This window comes from Cyprinus carpio, chromosome A5, assembly GCF_018340385.1.
Source record: "Cyprinus carpio isolate SPL01 chromosome A5, ASM1834038v1, whole genome shotgun sequence".
Taxonomy (NCBI): Eukaryota; Metazoa; Chordata; class Actinopteri; order Cypriniformes; family Cyprinidae; genus Cyprinus; species Cyprinus carpio.
Window position 1 is genome coordinate 13,928,623 of NC_056576.1, and position 16,623 is coordinate 13,945,245.

The following is a 16,623-nucleotide window of genomic DNA, read 5'->3' on the forward strand; positions in this document are numbered from 1 at the left end:
TAATTATTTCTGTACAGTTTTTGATATAATTTAATCAATATTTTAAATGGCCTTTCTTAATTCATAAATTCTAAAACATGGCACATATTTAGTTTTGAAATATTTAATTTGATATTTTCATATCACAAGGTTTAAACGTTTATGAACTGCAGTAACACTCTGGTAATAAATTGACTCACTAGCTAGGTGGCGCAATTTATTAGTTTTACAGTTTGAAAGGCTTTTTCGTAAAATAATTTATTCCGTAATTTAAATAACAAAAAACGGAAAAGACAGGTGACGTTTGGAAAATTATTGCAAATGCTTTGAATCCGACGAATAAATGTATTTATCCGTAACTCAACAGAAACAATAATAAAGGCATAAATATTTAAGGAATTGTGAGGAAAACGGATTCCCTAAATGATCACGTCGTTTGTCAGAATCACATTAAACAGACCCTTATCCGAATACCGACGCGTCTCTCTCGAGCACAGCGTCGAGCTCGCGCTTTCCGTGCAGTCCTGACTTTATCACGCCACATGATTCCGGGATTACCGTCTTATCTCAACTAACTAGCAATGTTCCCACGGCTCCGCACTGCAAGATATCCTGTTATCATCCACTTGTCTTATTTATGGAAGCCTGTTTTGAAGTAATGTTGAGTAGCGTATATGAGTGACAGAGAACGCTCGTGCTTGGTCACAAGGGTCGTTCATTAAATAGATCAAGCAATATTTCCAAAGTTATTACTGAGGGAATGTTGTTTTCTGTCACCAGCAAAAACAAATACAAACGGAGTCGCGCGGTGAAAGAGAGAGAGGACAGAGCGCTCGCCTAGTTACCTCCTTTCGACCTCCTCAACTTTTAACCCCGCAGCGCGCAGCCGTCGCGCGCTGTGATGTTGACGGACAGTTGCTGATTATTTACCGAACAGTTTGGAGTCTGAGCATAAATTCTGCACCAGATATGTGAGTACTGCGATTTTCTCTGCTAGTTAGGATGGCTCCTCAATTTTGTATTTGTATTTGGAAAGCACAGGAACAAGCATATTTGTCTTGAAGGAGAAAACGTGTTCGCGCGACGTGGGTGTTTATGGTGAATTTTGTCGTTTTGTATATGTGTGAGTTGTTTTTTGTTTTTTAATGATTTTTTTGTGAATGAAAAAGGTGTGACGACACAGAAGGCATCACATTAATGGGAGACAGGGGATGGATGGAGGGAGAAAGAGACGCGGCAGAAGAAGGGACAGAGCTCGGCAAAGGGGTTTGAGAAGAGAGGAAAATCAAAAATAAAGCGCGCTCAACTATTTTTTTGCATATATTTTTATTCGTATTCAGTTAGGTTAAAAAAATATAGGCCTCCTGGAGAAATAGCCTAAAAAATCAGTCGGGACGAATTTAAAATTACGTCTCGTCTTTTCTGAAAAGCTCATTAAACAATGAGGTAAGAGACAACATACATCCAAGTAGTATATACGAGGAAAATATAAAGTTTTAATAAGTTATTGGATTATGTTGGAATAAATTAATAGTTATAGCAGCCTGCAAGTCGAGAATTTCCGATAGTCGGCATATACATATTTTTTAATAAACGTTTTACATTAACAAGCAAAGCGTTCCGTCCTAAAATTCTCTCCATCGAACGCAAAAATAGCTGAAAACGCGAACCAGCAAATAATTGTATCAAGGCAAAATACATATTATCGATTACTTTATTAGCTGCACAGTCATTTGAAGAAATTCATTTATTACAGTTTGTGTGTATTTTTTATTTATTTAATTGTTAATTCTGGAGATCACCTGGTGAAAATATTTACACTCTTTTCCACTGCACATCTTTTAGTTCACCGTAGTTAAACTCAAACGGGGATATGGCGAATTTAGAGTTCGGATCTCAACAGTCAAGATCCGGCGGCGATTCTCCAGCGATGGAGTTCGAGAAGGATGGAGATTTTGGACATCACGGTCGGTGCAAAACCGGGTCGCCGCCACTGCAAACTCAGCTCTCCCAACAGGTCAGCCATAATGTGCACATGCAGCCTACCCGAGAATGCGAGGCCAAAATTCTGCTGTCAGATTTTTTTTGGCAATATTTGTTTGGGCTATTATTGTATTGTAATAATTGTATTTTTATTATTATACTATTATCGGTCTGGTCGTTTATTTTAAGTGGAATTATTGGGCACATTGGAAATTCACTAAGATGGCATATAAATTATTAATGTTTATATAACAAGCAAATAGACACTTTGTAGCATCACACTCAGGATTCAATACAGGAGTGCATTATTTATGTTAGCCTATGTTGTGTATTTAGATAATTTCCTCTGTCAACAATACGAAACGAATCTTTTTAGGTTGCTTTCAAATTCAATATTATTAACAACCGGCCTCGACTATTTTCACAATTATGATTCGTATTGACTAATAATAATAAAAAAAACACTGTTAAAAAAAAATTACATACATATATATTTTTATATATATATATATATATATATATATATATATATGTATATATACACATATATATATATATATATATATGTATATACACACACACACACACATATATATATATATATTATGTTATTATATTGTTTGTATTTGTCAACGTATTTAGGCAGAAAAAAAAATATTACTAATTTTAATTAATTAGTAATTTGCATTCCCCACCACCCCTCCCCCCATTTTTTTTGCCGTCCCTCGCGCGCAGGGTATGGAGGGAATTAAAGTTTATTTGCACGAGCGAGATCTGTGGGCGAAATTTCATGATGTCACCACGGAGATGATAATCACCAAAGCTGGCCGGTGAGTGACACTTTTTTTTCTAACCCACAATGTATGAAAAACGAAAAAAAAAAAAAAAAAAAAAAAAAAAAAAAACCTTTTATTAAATATTCGTGGATCAAACCTATTTTCAAAAATTCCCCATGCGGGAGGAATTTGCCATCATATTCAAACATGCTGGCTGTACTATTTTGGTTTGATTTATTTCCAAATAAATATATTCTCATTTTGCTTGTGTTTTTAACCAATGCACCACTTTAAATAAAACTGATAATTATAATCAATTAATATCTCTAAATGTGTGATAGAAATTAGAATGATTGCATCATTGCAAAAAAAAAAAAAAGACCTATTGTTATGACATCCTATGACTTAATGGATCAGGAAAATGTTGACAAACAAGACAATACTCCGTTGTATTAAAATCATTAATATTATTATTACCATTATTTTTTGACTATTGTTGTTGGCTCTCTAATGGATCATTAATCTTTTACAGACGAATGTTTCCCAGCTACAAAGTGAAGGTAGCAGGCTTAAACCCCAAAGCAAAATATATCTTACTGATGGACATTATTTCAGCCGACGAGCATCGGTATAAGTTTGCAGATAACAAATGGTAAGAAAGTAATAAATTATAATTTATATAAACTATAATGTTAACAAAATACATAAATTAAAAGAAAGGTAAACATTTATAAAGATGTTTGATTCTTTTACAACAATGAATATTAACAAAACATTTTATTAAAAAGATTTTGAATGGTGATTGAATTAATGTATGAAAGGCTGTTAAGTGACTGAATGGAAATGTTAGATGTAGCTAAATCAATGCATGGAGGAATGCTAAGAGAAAGGTATGCATATAGAAATTAACTCTGTTGTGGGATGATGGAAAAATAATGCAAATACAAGCCTTGGTTAGTGAATATTGTTCAGGGAATGGAGGATCCAAAGGAGAGAAACTTAGCTGTGTCTGAGACAGAAGTGCATTTTTCAACCTGAACTTTTATCTCATAATTGTGGAGCAGTCAGAAAGACCTTATCTCTTTATATGACCAACTCCTTCATGTCCTATCTGCTCTGCAGGTCCATCAGTGGTAAAGCTGAGCCGGCCATTCCAGGCCGACTGTATGTGCACCCAGACTCTCCGGCTTCAGGAGCTCACTGGATGAGACAGCTCATCTCCTTCCAGAAACTCAAACTCACCAACAACCACATGGACCCTTTTGGACATGTCAGTGATGTTGCCAATCAGACTGAATTGGTTATTTAAATTACTGATGAGCATAACTAAACTCTCCACTGGTTTACACCTCAGTTGGATTGAACTTGACATAGAGCAGGGTTTCTTTAGGTCTTTAAAAGGACTTAAAAACTCACCCTTCCATAAAAAAAGGCCTTCAATGAAGTCTAAAATTCATAAAGTCAATGTTGCATGCATTGCTAAATTAATATCTTCCTCAGTACGTTTGTCAATACATATTTCTAAACATCCTAAAACCAAGATACATTTACTGTAGATGCAAAATGAAGATATTTTATTATGTTTTAAATCATACACACTTATTTTTGATCAGCTTTACAGAAACCAGATTTCCTATCTCATTTCACTTTGCTCCTCAAGTAAATATTTCTTGATTTAAGACTCTTTAGACATTTGCCCTGGACAACAAGACAAAAGTTCTGAGGAAGGACAGAGGTATTCTAGCCTTTTTTTTTTTTTTTTTTTTTGTAAACCAATTTAAAAAGTAATAGAGGTCCAATAGAACACAATGTGTTCTTTAGATTTTCTTTGCTTGGTCTTAAAACATCTTGCCCTCATAAAACCTGCAGAAACCCTGATGGAACCAACGTGTTGATAAGGAAATCTCTTCCTGTTATTTGTTGCAGATCATTTTAAATTCCATGCATAAATACCTGCCTCGCCTGCACATTGTGAAGGCAGATGAGAGGAACAGTTTTGGCTCCAGCAATACAAGTTTCTGCACACACTCATTTCCTGAGACAACCTTCATCGCTGTAACTTCCTACCAGAACCACACAGTAAGCAGCAGCAGGACCCCTATGACAGTAAATAAATGGATAGATTTGCAGAAAGCAGGAGATTGTTCATCTTTAATCCTCTGTTTTTTTTTTAGATCACTCAGCTGAAGATTGAGAATAATCCATTTGCTAAAGGTTTCCGTGGAAATGACGATATCGAATTGCATCGCATGTCCCGTACACCAAGGTGGAACACACATATTTTAAACATATTAATACGTATGCAAAGATTTTTACTTTAGTGAATCATAACAGCACCATGTGTTTGTATCTAAGTAATGATGAATCACTAATGTAATGTCTTCTTTTGTGTGTTCTATGTGCCTGCATGTCATTATGTGTTGCATCTCATAGTCACTGATGTTGTTGTTTCAGATACACAGAGAATATGTTGTCCTTTTAACTAGCAGGGTTTAGGAACAAAAGTCAAAGCTTTGTGTTGCATGTTGACAGTATTGAATGTGACACACAAGAGAGGGATATTTATAGTGTAACAATATTAAGAGCAGAGCTGCACAACACACTGTCACACAGAGGTCACTGAAGGGCTAATGTGTGTGTGTCTAAGTAGATGCGTTTTTGAGAGAGATAGTGAGAAAAACAGAGAGAAAGAGGAATGAGTCAGATTGAAAAGGGGGTATATAGAAAAGATTTTTTAGCTACTGTAATTGTCTCTTAACTTAGAAATTTAATTAGAAACGATCGGTACTGTGCAAATGATATCCGATACCCTCGCCGCCCCACCGTGCCAATGCAAATCATGAGCCTGCTCTCTCTCTTTTAACACCCTGATATATCAACTGTAGTGGCAGTGTTTTGTGACTATTCCCCTAAAAGTTCCCTGATGGACTCTGATGGACTTGGCTTCTGAAATATTCTGAACATATCGTTTAAGTTCTTTTTTCTAATTTCTCAGTTCTCTGCTGTAGGAACCAATGCATCTGATGCCTATTTTACCCTTCTTCCACAGTAAGGAGTATCCGCTTGTACCACGTAGTACAGCAAGGCAACATGTATCTTCACCCTCTTCTGACTCCTGTCTCTCTCGGTCAGAATATACCTTCACACAAAAACCCAGTCCTGGCTACACCTGCTCTGACATTTCAGGTACATGGTGCAAAACAAAGAGGTTGAATTTTTGTGTAATAATAGTTTGATTATAGGTATGTTTTATTTTCATAAATGTAGAAGAAATGTAAGCTTTGTGGCATTTAAATATTTTTTTTTTAAATCCTCAAAGCAACTGGAAAAAATGAGTGCCTTAAAACTCTCTAAATTACTTTATATACTTAACTTGTGTAAGTTATAATTTGATTTAATATATTTCAGAATTTATTATTTGCTTGTATTTTTACTTTTTAAAAAAAACAATATTTGTTATTTAAAGAGCTTTAATAAAGTTTTTTTTTTATTCAGGTTCTGTAAGTAGTATTTATCATTATAATTGACAGTTAACTCTCTCACTTGAAAATGCATCAGAAATAATTTAAAATTAATTTGCCATTGGCAACACGAAAACTTTTAGTTCATTTTGTCATATTGTTATCTTGTATTTGATTTTTCCTGTACTAAAGTATTTGGTTTTTTCCACCAACTAACAAAGACCATGTTGAGATATCCGATTTGTGAACAAATTACTCTTATGAGCACTTTTTCAGTAAGTCAATGAACTGGAAATCATTATCTGTTTCGTAAAAAAAAAAAAATCTGCCTGTTGAGTGAGGGAGAGACTAGAATGTTGTGTTGATTGATGATGGTTGTAACATGTCACCCAAACAAAGTTAAACATTGAACAACCAGTGAGTAAATAGACTGCTAAAAGTCTAACAAGACAAAAAAATAAGTCACATGACGTATGGTGTCCCATACTTGTAATTTGTGCTCTGCTTTTAACCCATTCAAGTGCACACACACAGCAGTAAGTAGTGAACACATACACTGTGAACACACACCTGGAGCAGTGGGCAGCTATTTTTGCTGTGGCACCTGGGAACCAGTTTGGGGTTTGATGCCTTGCTCAAGGGTCTCACCTCACTCGTGGTATTGAGGGTGGAAGAGAACGCTCCCCCCACCTACAATCCCTTGCTACTGAGACTCCCGCAAGCTTTGGATTATAAGTCTGACTCTCTAACCATTTAAAAAAATATATTTTTATTTATTTATTTATTTCTTATTAAAAGTACCTTACAGTATTTAAATGGCATAAATACAGTCAGGGTCACTAGAGTAACAACATCATATTGGAACAAATTCATACGAAATATAATTAGGAAAATCACAATACTTTATGACATTTAAGTCATAGTCTGCTATTAATTATTAGTCAACTATAAACATTTCGACAGAGAGGTCAGTAAAATAGGGTGTTACTATGGAGGAATGTTTTGTATTGCTTTTTTAATGTATTTTAAAATAAGCAATACATATTGTGTTGTAGGACTTGAGGAACTGTCCATAAACTCTCCTTAAACTACCAGTTCCTTTTCCATTTTTCTACAGATTTTTTTTCTTACAATGTAATTAGTTTTGTTATAGGAGCCAAAATCTCATGCATTTTTGTTGTCTAGGCCTTGTTCTGTATGTGGCAGAGAGCACTCTGTAAACCTTTTGGCATTCTGCATGCATGCTATTATTAATTCAAAAGCTCTGTGGCAGTCTTCTAAGCAAGCAGCAGTAAACCCAAAAGAATGAGCAACCCTTTTAACGCACAAATCCACATTTCAGAGCTGGTTTGCCATGTCTCTGCTGGAATGATTGAAACAGGTTTGTTTTTCTCTCTGCAGGTGACCACAACCTCACTGAAACCCCTCCCACTCATGACCCCACCTACCACCTCTTCACCTACCAGCTCTCTCCGGAGGTGACCCCTGTGCACAGCGCCCCCTGCAGTATGGACACCACACAGCACCAGCCTTGCATGTATGGAAGCTCTCAGGTGGGCTTGGAGGACCTCAGGTGGGCGTCGTATACAGACAGCACAACTTACCAAAGCTTTTCTTCAGCTAAAGAAATGGGTGGGACATTTGGTCCCTCCACTGACCTCTCTCAGGAACTGTATCCACAATACACCTGTGAGGTGGGTGTCCAGTCACAGTGCCTGATGACTGATTTCTCGCTTTATGCTTGCAATCGATCATTCAGCCAAAACCAACAACCAAACAGCTGGTGCGGGGGGAGCTGAGCAAGTGTGTCTGATGTGTGTGTGTGTTTGTGAGAGAGAGAGAGAGAGAGAGAGAGAGAGAGAGAGAAGGAAAAGAAGGAAAAAGAGTCTGTGAATAATTGTGGTAATGTACTCATAACTTTATCCTGAAATCACAAGTTTGCATCTGTTTTGCTTCACAGTTTCTACCTTGTTGTGAATGAGATCAGCAGATCAGTTCTGCTATATCATCAAAATAATAAATAACAATAAAATTCAACAAATTGCAATATAGTAGCTGCAATTGTTATTTCACATATTGGTATAAATATTTCTATATATTCGGTTACATTTTTATAATTTTATATACTTTTTATAATAATATGATATATTTGCTCATGCATTTTGTCATCAACATCTAAATAAATAAGATATTAATAAATAAAAAATAAAGTTTCCAGTTATAACCAAACTGGGTTTTACAGCCCGAAGAACCTTTTTTTTAAACACTTTTAACACTGATGTGAAGAACTTATGACACATCAACAACAAAGAACCAATATAATGCAACATATGCAAGCATATATCTATAGCTTTATTTTAACAACAAAGATGTGACATCAAGAAAGTTTTTTATTTTTAGTTCACAGCCAATGTGAAGCAAGTGGAAACTAATGGGCTTTCAGGATAAAAAATGAGAGATTTTCATTTAAAATAGACAAACAAAACATTCAGTTTCCTCTTACCTGAACACAGTGATGAACCTTTGCATGTCCCTTGCGTCTTAAATGATATGTGTGTGAGATTTTGTGTACATGTGTATCAAATATCTTCTGGTAAAAATGTGTGAATCTCTGTTACCATTACCGCAGGAATTGTTTTATTTCATCAAGAAAGAACTACAGCAGGAATCAAAAAAATTAGGAAAAAGTTAAGGAGGTGGCTTGTTTCATTGCCGCCATTATCTGTGAAGATTTAGGGAGAATTCCCTTTTTACTATTTCATTTAGGAATGCTGTTGTACAAACACTTACAAACCCAAATGCAAGATTTAAAACTCTCAAACCTCCTATCCAGCTGAACACGTACATGTGCTAGCTTCAGATGGGGGTCCTTTATTTTGTTTATTCTTGCTCTATTATGATGAGAAAAGGGAATGCTGGGTACTGCACGTGTCACAGTCCGTTAAGGGAGCAGTGATGTTACCAATCCTGTCATGGCCCAAGGCAAGAGACAGAGAGAGAGACAGAGAGGAGGGGAGGCATCAGCTGGACATTTATTTATAGACACACCATGCAATAAGAATTTCATGAGTGAAATATGGTCATTTTAAAGAAAGTTTTGAATGTTGTGAAATACTTGCTTTGATTATTTATAATAAACTATTTATTAATTTTGAGTTCACAAATTGTGTTTGCTGATATTTATTTGTGAAGCATTTTTTTATATTTACTGAGCAACTTGCTTTACCCTGACAAATGTTTCTGTGTTTAGTGTAGGTGTTTTCTGAACTTGTTTAAATATGAGACTGAAATAAAATGGTAATCCACAGCTATCTTTGGTGTTGACATGAAATCAAACTTTATACATAGATCTTGATGTTTTGTACAGATGTCGTGCATTGTATGTGTATGTGTGCATGCATGCATATATGACAACAGTTTAGCTGTGTGTGTGTGTGTGTGTGCGCACCTTAGAGCTGTAATTTCACACGTTGTGTAAGAGTTTGAGCTGTTGCAGGGAAACACAGAGACAAGAGAGAGAGAGAGAGACCTATTAGAAGTTTGTCTTTACAGGAATGACTGGAAAGTTCGGAAAACTCTTCATAATTTAAAGGCCAGTATTTTTTAATTTTTTAATTTTTTGCATTTTAACAATCCTTACTGCTTGGAGGAAAATAATGCCCTTTTAGTGGTTTATGTTATCATTTGATTTCCATAAATGATTGACATTTTGAAATTACAGTTATAATTATTAGATTTATTACATTACCATTAATAAATTCCCCTTCCTCATCTCAGTGGAACTGTTTTGGGTGGCTTCTAATGATGTTCTCGTTCAGATAGAAATCTGAACCCAAATCAAGTCTTTGAAAAGCCTCTGACCCTGACTGGATTTCCCGGCCCAGCTAAGCACTTATTTACTGCTAATTAAGTGATCTGAGCTCATTTTCTCAAACCTAATGGCATCATCCAGCTCCTCCAGGAAACACGCTGCAGCCCCAAGTACACTCTCTGCTACACGCACATGGTCCAATAAAGGCTCTTTTACCTCCCTGACATTAGCCCGTAATGCTATTAACCCATTCATCGTTAAGATGCCCACTTAAGCAAAATGCGAAAGATACCCACTTAACCGAATTTATTGCGGAGTGGGAAGAGATCGAAAATCTTAATGCTAATATAGAGTAGGAGTGCAGCTCACAACTAATCTTTGTATTCAATAATTTCTCTTTGTTCCTCATTTCAACCTATGACCCGAAGAAACTTTATCAGTTTTTTGAAACCCAGCTGTGCCTGTATTTCGATTTCAGCACTAGCTTGAGTTCAGTTTCATCTGTTTTTTAATCAAATGTTGTGTTTGTGTCAGCTTTTCAAGAGGTGATACATTCTCAACACTGTTGAAAACATGAAAACAGATGTTTAAATATGGGTGGTATTATAATTAGTTCACTATTTTTTTATTCAGCAAACACATTAATTGCATTAAATTGATCAAAAGTGTCAAATAAATGCTGTTCTTTTAAAATTCTTAATCTTTATCATGTGACTTTTATTTTGAGTTATATTATTGTATGGAGTGTTTGCTGATGATTAAATTATTTGAATTTTTTGAAATAAATATCATTTTAAAATATATTAAAAGAGAAAACAGTTATTTTAAATTGTTATAATATTTCACAGTATTACTGTTTTATTGTAATTTTGATTAGTGAGCCTTAGTGAGCATATGAGACTTTTCAAAAAATTACAATTCTTACAGACCCCAAACTTTTGAATGTTAGTATAGACTCATAATGGAGTTACTCATAATTAAGTAAATAGCAGAAGATAAGTAGACACTGTGATTTAATTGAAGCATGATTTATTTCTTTATCCTCAGAACTGTGCTATAAATTAAACATTTTACCCCAGATTTTAGCTACAGTATATAATAATTTATTAAGGTGTATATAAAAGTATTTCATTATATGAAGTATGAAAAAAAAGAAAATTATGTTATAATTGATGTTATAGCATCAAAAATACTTCATTTAAACAAATATACTTTACATCAGTATTTATGCCAATAAACCTGAATTGAACTTGACAGAAAGAGAGATGGAATACCATATAGTCAGCATCACCATATGTCAATAATCAGTACTAAATACCAGCAGACATTGAGAGTGGGTCAGTGCATGCATGTGTGTGTGTGCGTGTTTGTATCTGCTGCTTAGTGGACCAGAAAACACTCATATGGAAGCCCCTCCCCCAACAGTTCATCCAAAGAAGACTGTTCCCTATGGAGACCTCATAATCCTCAAAGTCAAAGCCTGCAGCCAAACACAGACAGAAAAAACCTCAGCAGACTCCTCAAAAACATTACATTGTTAGTGTATTTTTTTTTTTTTTTTTGTAAATCAAAAACTAAATCTAAAAGCATTATGTACTCATGTTTACCTGGTCAAATACAATTATTCCTGTAGGGCACTATTGAGTAATTTACATTTAAAGTTAAATATTAACGAATGCATTTAATCCTTCAAAAAACTGTCCAACCAATAACGCTTTTTTCTCATTTATTGATTTTGTTACTCACATTACTGTGTTTGATATAATGTACTGATCACAAACAAATGACCCCCAGGCAAACAAGAGTGAGGAAAAGAGTTGGACTACACTAATGTTGCACGGCACACTGGCGATGTGAATGCTTCTCCCAGTGCTCCCCACCTCCAAATGTTCCGGGGCAGTGTGCTTCGGCAGCAAGGGGCCACTGTCACTCTCCATTAGCGAGAGAGTCCTAATCCCTCGACGCAAAACTGCCATAATGATATCACTAACCACGAGTGGCACCGCCGGCCATGCAGTGTCTGCATATGTATGTGTATGTGTGTAAGACCTAATGTCCACAGCTTGACCTTTCACAAACACTTGTTTCACTAATCCGAACCTTTTTTTAAAAGCCTTCCTACATCTTGAATGTCTGCTTGAATATAGTTTGAGCAAAATGAGATGTTTGGCCTCCTACTTGACCTCAAAGAGAATATTGTTTCTGATAATCAGATTAGAAACATTTAAAAACATTAAATTTGTCCTCCGTAATGATATTACGTTCTTATACTGTATGTGCAATTAATCAGAGGATGTTGAAACCTCCTGTATGTTAATTGTAGATAATTTTAATTCATAATGATAAACAAAGTAAAAAAAACAGTATTAATTATAAATGTCTTTACTGTTTCTTTTGATTAATTTTATTTGTCCTTGCTGAATAAAAGTATTTCCTGGTAGTGTATCAGGGTTTCCACAAAAAAAAAAAAAAAAAAAAAAAAAAAAAAAAAAAAACATTTAGACTTGTAAATTTACTCACTCTCTTGTCATTTTAAACGTGTATGGCTTTTATGTAAGTTAATTACGACAGAATTTCAATTTTCACTGAAATATTGCTTTTATTTAAGCCCTGTATCACCTGTAACTGTTCTGTCTAACATTAGTCCCCCCTTTCTCTCATCCCTCTCGTCTCTTTCTCTCTCTCCCCAGTATTCTTGTTCAGTGTTTACTCCCCATAAGCAAGCCCTCTTTTTGCAACACTAAACGGTGCATTACAACTATCAAACAAACAAACAAATGCTCCCTGACCCCAGCCCAGCGGGACAGCTGCGGTGTCTTATCACTTATCACAAACGCTAAGCAAGGGTAAACATCATCCTGAACATTGAGTGGCTCTCCTGCATACTCACTCACCTCTGTTATGCTCTTGAATAATAAATTTAGTCTGAGCTTGTTCAGTGTTCGTTCATGTGTGAACACAATAGACAGACACACAGAGACCTGATGCCATCTATATTTACTGAACCGCATGCTGATATGTGAGGTTGCACTTCTTTTATGTTTTTTCTTTCTTTCTGAGATTTGAGGTCAGGAAAAGGGTCAAGTATAGGACTAAATATCGGATTCCTGGATTCGTATAGGATCTGTGAAAGGTCTCACTGCTGGAGGACAGTTAGCTAGCCCGATCATTTTATACATGGATATATAATTAAAATATATCTCCTAAATAAAGTCACAAATCTTTTAAGCAAGATTTATTGCTACACACTAAAACTAATAAATAAATAAATAAATAAAAGATTACTCTTTTTGTACAGAATATGTGACTGTTTGATTAACAGAATCCAGAAGTAATTTTAGTTTAACATTTTGTTCTTAAGCTAAAAATATAAAATAGATAAATGCCTATTGTCTATTCAGCTTTGGACATTTACATGGGTGTTAAAAATCATTTCCTCAAATTCCACACCAAGACAACAGAAGCCTTCATGGCCTTAATGCATTAGGTGAGAAGGCGACAGGAGACGGAATCATGTTTATGAAAGATAAATGAAGGTCTGGACACACGCACGAAAACAAAAGGAATAAAGAAAACACATAAAAACACTTAACGTATTTGAATTTATCTTATCAAGTCCATTAAGCGTCGTAAAAAAAGAGTCTCTTTTCATGTTCTCACATTGTTATTTCAGTGGAATTATTCATTAAATAGCAAAAAAATACATATTAAATTCTAATGATGAAGCCTAGACAACAAAGTGCATTTTGGCACGATCTGAAGCGAAGACATTTAACAGACTTCTCTATAGAAATGCCTCATAAATGTTTATAGCATGCATTTGAAAGCGCTTCAGTGAATTGAAGATGATTATATGAAGGCTACTGCTGATCCATACACCAAAAGTCCTTCTGATGGATTTATAATAATAATAATAATAATAATAATTATGAAGTTTGCACAGTTATTGGTGTTACACTTGTTTCAAGTATTTATTAAAAGCTATAATGTTTAATATAATCAACATCATCATCTTTAATCATGCAGCATTAATCATCAACACCACAATAAACTGAAAAGTCATTTTGGGGCATTTTTAAAACCGTCTAACGTCTAATCTCGACCTGAAATAGGCTATTTAATTCGGTAACACCGAAAAACAGCAGTTTTAGTAATTTAAGAAATAAAGGAATTGTAATTTATTCTGCCAGTGGAGGGCAACAGAGAAAAGCGCTTTCTCTTTCTGTCGCTGTGGAAACGACACAAGCGCAGAAAGTTTGTCGACAGTGTGCGGAGAGTTTGTGGGGCTGAAAAGATGAGTTTGAATTTGGAAGCTTACTTCGGGTCAGTTTTCGAAGAACGACTCAAATTGTAAGTAGAGGTTATATAATTTAATATAGCACTTCAGTTCGAACAGTGTTTTTCTAGAACCATTAATATGCCGTCGTTGTGGCCTTTGAGATTTAGTTTCAGAGATTCATAGAAGTCGCTGAAGTGCAAATAACTGTTGCATAAGCATTGTTTAGCGCATAGAGATGGTTCAGATTGAATAGCATCTATTCAGAGATTGTTCAAAATTTCAGAAATAAGGTCGCGCAGAAGGATTTGGCGGATTCGAGTACAAGCGTAATGAAACTTGTGGAGACGCGCGAGGAGTGCGCGGATGTGACCAGGGCACTGGAGTCTCAGAAAGAGGTGTTGTATTTATTTACATATTTAAAATATACTTTTTAGCTGTTCCAGTTAAATAAGGTTTTCTCGCTTTGTCTTGTGTGTGTTGTTGTCAGGAGATGCAGATTAAGCGAGAGAATTTAAGAGAGAGAGACGAAAACATTAAGAAAGAAGAGGAGAAACTGAAGAAATCCATACTGAAATATAACAAGTTTTTGCAAGTAATGCAGAAACAACTGAATAGACATGGATACACGGATAATGTGTAAAATGACTTGTAGGTAACACTTTTTTTTTTAATCTCCTTTTAGGAAAATGATGACAGACGGTTGCGTGCCTTAAAGAAAGCAGAAGCAGAGAGAGCGCAAATCAGACTGAAAGAACTGGAGATTCAGAAGCTACAGGCAGAGAACGACACCCTGCTGGCACGAAAAGAGATATTGGAGGATCGTGTCAGAAAAGCCATATGCTACCATGAGTTCCTGGAGAGAGCCACAAAAATGTCCGGAAAGGTAGTTGCACTATTAGTTGAGAAACTGTCAAGCTGTTTGGCTGGACTCGCATGCCTCATTTTCCTGAAGATTGAGACTTTTCATATTTTAAGAATTTGCAGGGTTATTTGAACTAGAGACTGGATATAAGGCAGAGATGCTTTGCTCAAACAAATGGGAGGATTTGGAAAGCTGTACACAAAATAACCAATTGCTATGTTGATAGAGACATCGCAATACTCAATCAGCTACAGTATGTGAATGGAAGTCGCAGCTTACAGTTTGAGTTTACTCTTAGTTTTTATTTCTATGATTTTAGCTGAAGTGGCACAATTTTTGATAACACTGTGGTCAAATTGGTCAAAAACAATTACGTAAATTATAGTCTTTCCACATTCTTGCTGTACGCGTATGGGTTCTCAAAAGTGTACATTATACACGTTCTGCCTGTTTCAGTATCTAAAGTTTTGTATAGTAATTTTACACTTTTCCTCTCTCTTTTCCCCTTTTTTAATGACATTTGAGTTTGAGACCATTGGTCAAGTCATTGACCGTCTTCACACACTCCAGTCCATCAACAAGGAACTTCTAGAAAGCCAAACTAGGCTAGAGAAAGAGAGAGAAAGCACAAAGCTGAAACTAATACAGTACATAAATAAACAGAGAACTGTTCTCCTGCACTGTAACAACCAACTGCACCAGCAACAGACGCAGCTAGACAGCATACGCTTAGAAGCATACAAATGGGTAAACACACTCACACACAATTTACAGGTCTATGTCTTCTGTACAGTTCTGTCTCCCAACATTACAAACTATTCATGTGTTCTGCAGGAATTAAAACTGAAGCACTTCCATTCCACTGCGGCAAAAGAGACACTCCAGTTTGCTCAGCTGAAGGCCACAATCTGTAACATTTATCAGATGATCACACATTACAGGAGAGTCTCTGTGGACACTGAGGACACCTTCAAGCAGCTGGAAATGGTGAATAATGACAAAATACTTCTGTCAACCTTGAATGAATCATTATTTGTTAAAACGATTTTTAAAATTAAAATGAGGTACAGAAATGTTCTAAAAAAAACTTCACACAGCAATATGTAATAAATGTAACATGCAAGCTTATTGTTTTTTCAAAACTGCTTTAGTGAATAACTAATTTTTTTAAATATAATTTCCCCCCCAGATTCATAAATATTTTCAGCTTATGAGAGCTATAGATGATGAACTGAAGTTCAACATTATAACAAGGACGAATCGAACTGAAGGGAATGACAGCGGATATTAAGACCCAAGCTCTGTATCCACAGAATATCCACTGAATACGGACAGATGTGCCTAAGCTAAATAAAAATCATCATCTGGCCACCCTTCAGGATAGTGCACTGGTGAGGGAGGGACAGCAGGAATATTGCCCAGGGACATGGAGATTAAAAGGATGTTTAACCTTAACAAAAGAGGAATGTGAA

At 35.5% G+C, this 16,623-nt stretch overlaps 2 protein-coding genes across 8 annotated transcripts; both read left to right on the forward strand.

Moving 5' to 3' along the window:
- Nucleotides 1–53: 53 nt before the first annotated feature.
- On the forward strand, nucleotides 54–9,363 carry LOC109090317 (T-box transcription factor TBX5-A-like). Of its 4 annotated transcripts, none has more exons than XM_042754058.1 (9): nucleotides 54–950; nucleotides 1,825–1,996; nucleotides 2,698–2,792; nucleotides 3,271–3,390; nucleotides 3,861–4,008; nucleotides 4,665–4,817; nucleotides 4,913–5,004; nucleotides 5,788–5,924; nucleotides 7,601–9,363. In XM_042754058.1, the coding sequence occupies exons 2-9, from the start codon at nucleotides 1,853–1,855 to the stop codon at nucleotides 7,996–7,998; spliced, it is 1,287 nt and encodes a 428-aa protein (XP_042609992.1). In that variant the 5' UTR covers nucleotides 54–950; nucleotides 1,825–1,852; the 3' UTR covers nucleotides 7,999–9,363. The 4 variants fall into 4 exon arrangements, with proteins under 4 accessions (XP_042609992.1, XP_042609996.1, XP_042609993.1 ...); XM_042754059.1 differs by lacking the exon at nucleotides 54–950 and adding an exon at nucleotides 1,141–1,425; XM_042754062.1 differs by lacking the exon at nucleotides 2,698–2,792.
- A 4,796-nt stretch (nucleotides 9,364–14,159) lies between these two features.
- On the forward strand, nucleotides 14,160–16,488 carry cfap73 (cilia and flagella associated protein 73). 4 transcript variants are annotated; one of them, XM_019104115.2, is made up of 7 exons: nucleotides 14,181–14,360; nucleotides 14,573–14,684; nucleotides 14,777–14,881; nucleotides 14,972–15,172; nucleotides 15,677–15,898; nucleotides 15,986–16,138; nucleotides 16,341–16,488. In XM_019104115.2, exons 1-7 carry the CDS (start codon nucleotides 14,305–14,307, stop codon nucleotides 16,440–16,442), a joined length of 951 nt encoding a protein of 316 aa, XP_018959660.1. In that variant the 5' UTR covers nucleotides 14,181–14,304; the 3' UTR covers nucleotides 16,443–16,488. The 4 variants fall into 4 exon arrangements, with proteins under 4 accessions (XP_018959657.1, XP_018959658.1, XP_018959659.1 ...); XM_019104113.2 differs by having other exon boundaries at nucleotides 14,167–14,360; nucleotides 15,677–16,138; XM_019104114.2 differs by having other exon boundaries at nucleotides 14,168–14,360; nucleotides 15,986–16,488.
- The last annotated feature ends 135 nt before the right edge of the window (nucleotides 16,489–16,623 follow it).

Coding starts and splice junctions, on each gene's coding strand:
- cfap73 (XM_019104112.2), top strand. CDS start 14,305: ATGAGTTTGAATTTGGAAGCTTACTTCGGGTCAGTTTTCGAAGAACGA. Junction 14,361..14,572: donor TTCGAAGAACGACTCAAATT/GTAAGTAGAGGT, acceptor TCAAAATTTCAG/AAATAAGGTCGCGCAGAAGG. Junction 14,685..14,776: donor CACTGGAGTCTCAGAAAGAG/GTGTTGTATTTA, acceptor TGTTGTTGTCAG/GAGATGCAGATTAAGCGAGA.
- LOC109090317 (XM_042754058.1), top strand. CDS start 1,853: ATGGCGAATTTAGAGTTCGGATCTCAACAGTCAAGATCCGGCGGCGAT. Junction 3,391..3,860: donor AAGTTTGCAGATAACAAATG/GTAAGAAAGTAA, acceptor TCTGCTCTGCAG/GTCCATCAGTGGTAAAGCTG. Junction 5,005..5,787: donor CGCATGTCCCGTACACCAAG/GTGGAACACACA, acceptor CTTCTTCCACAG/TAAGGAGTATCCGCTTGTAC.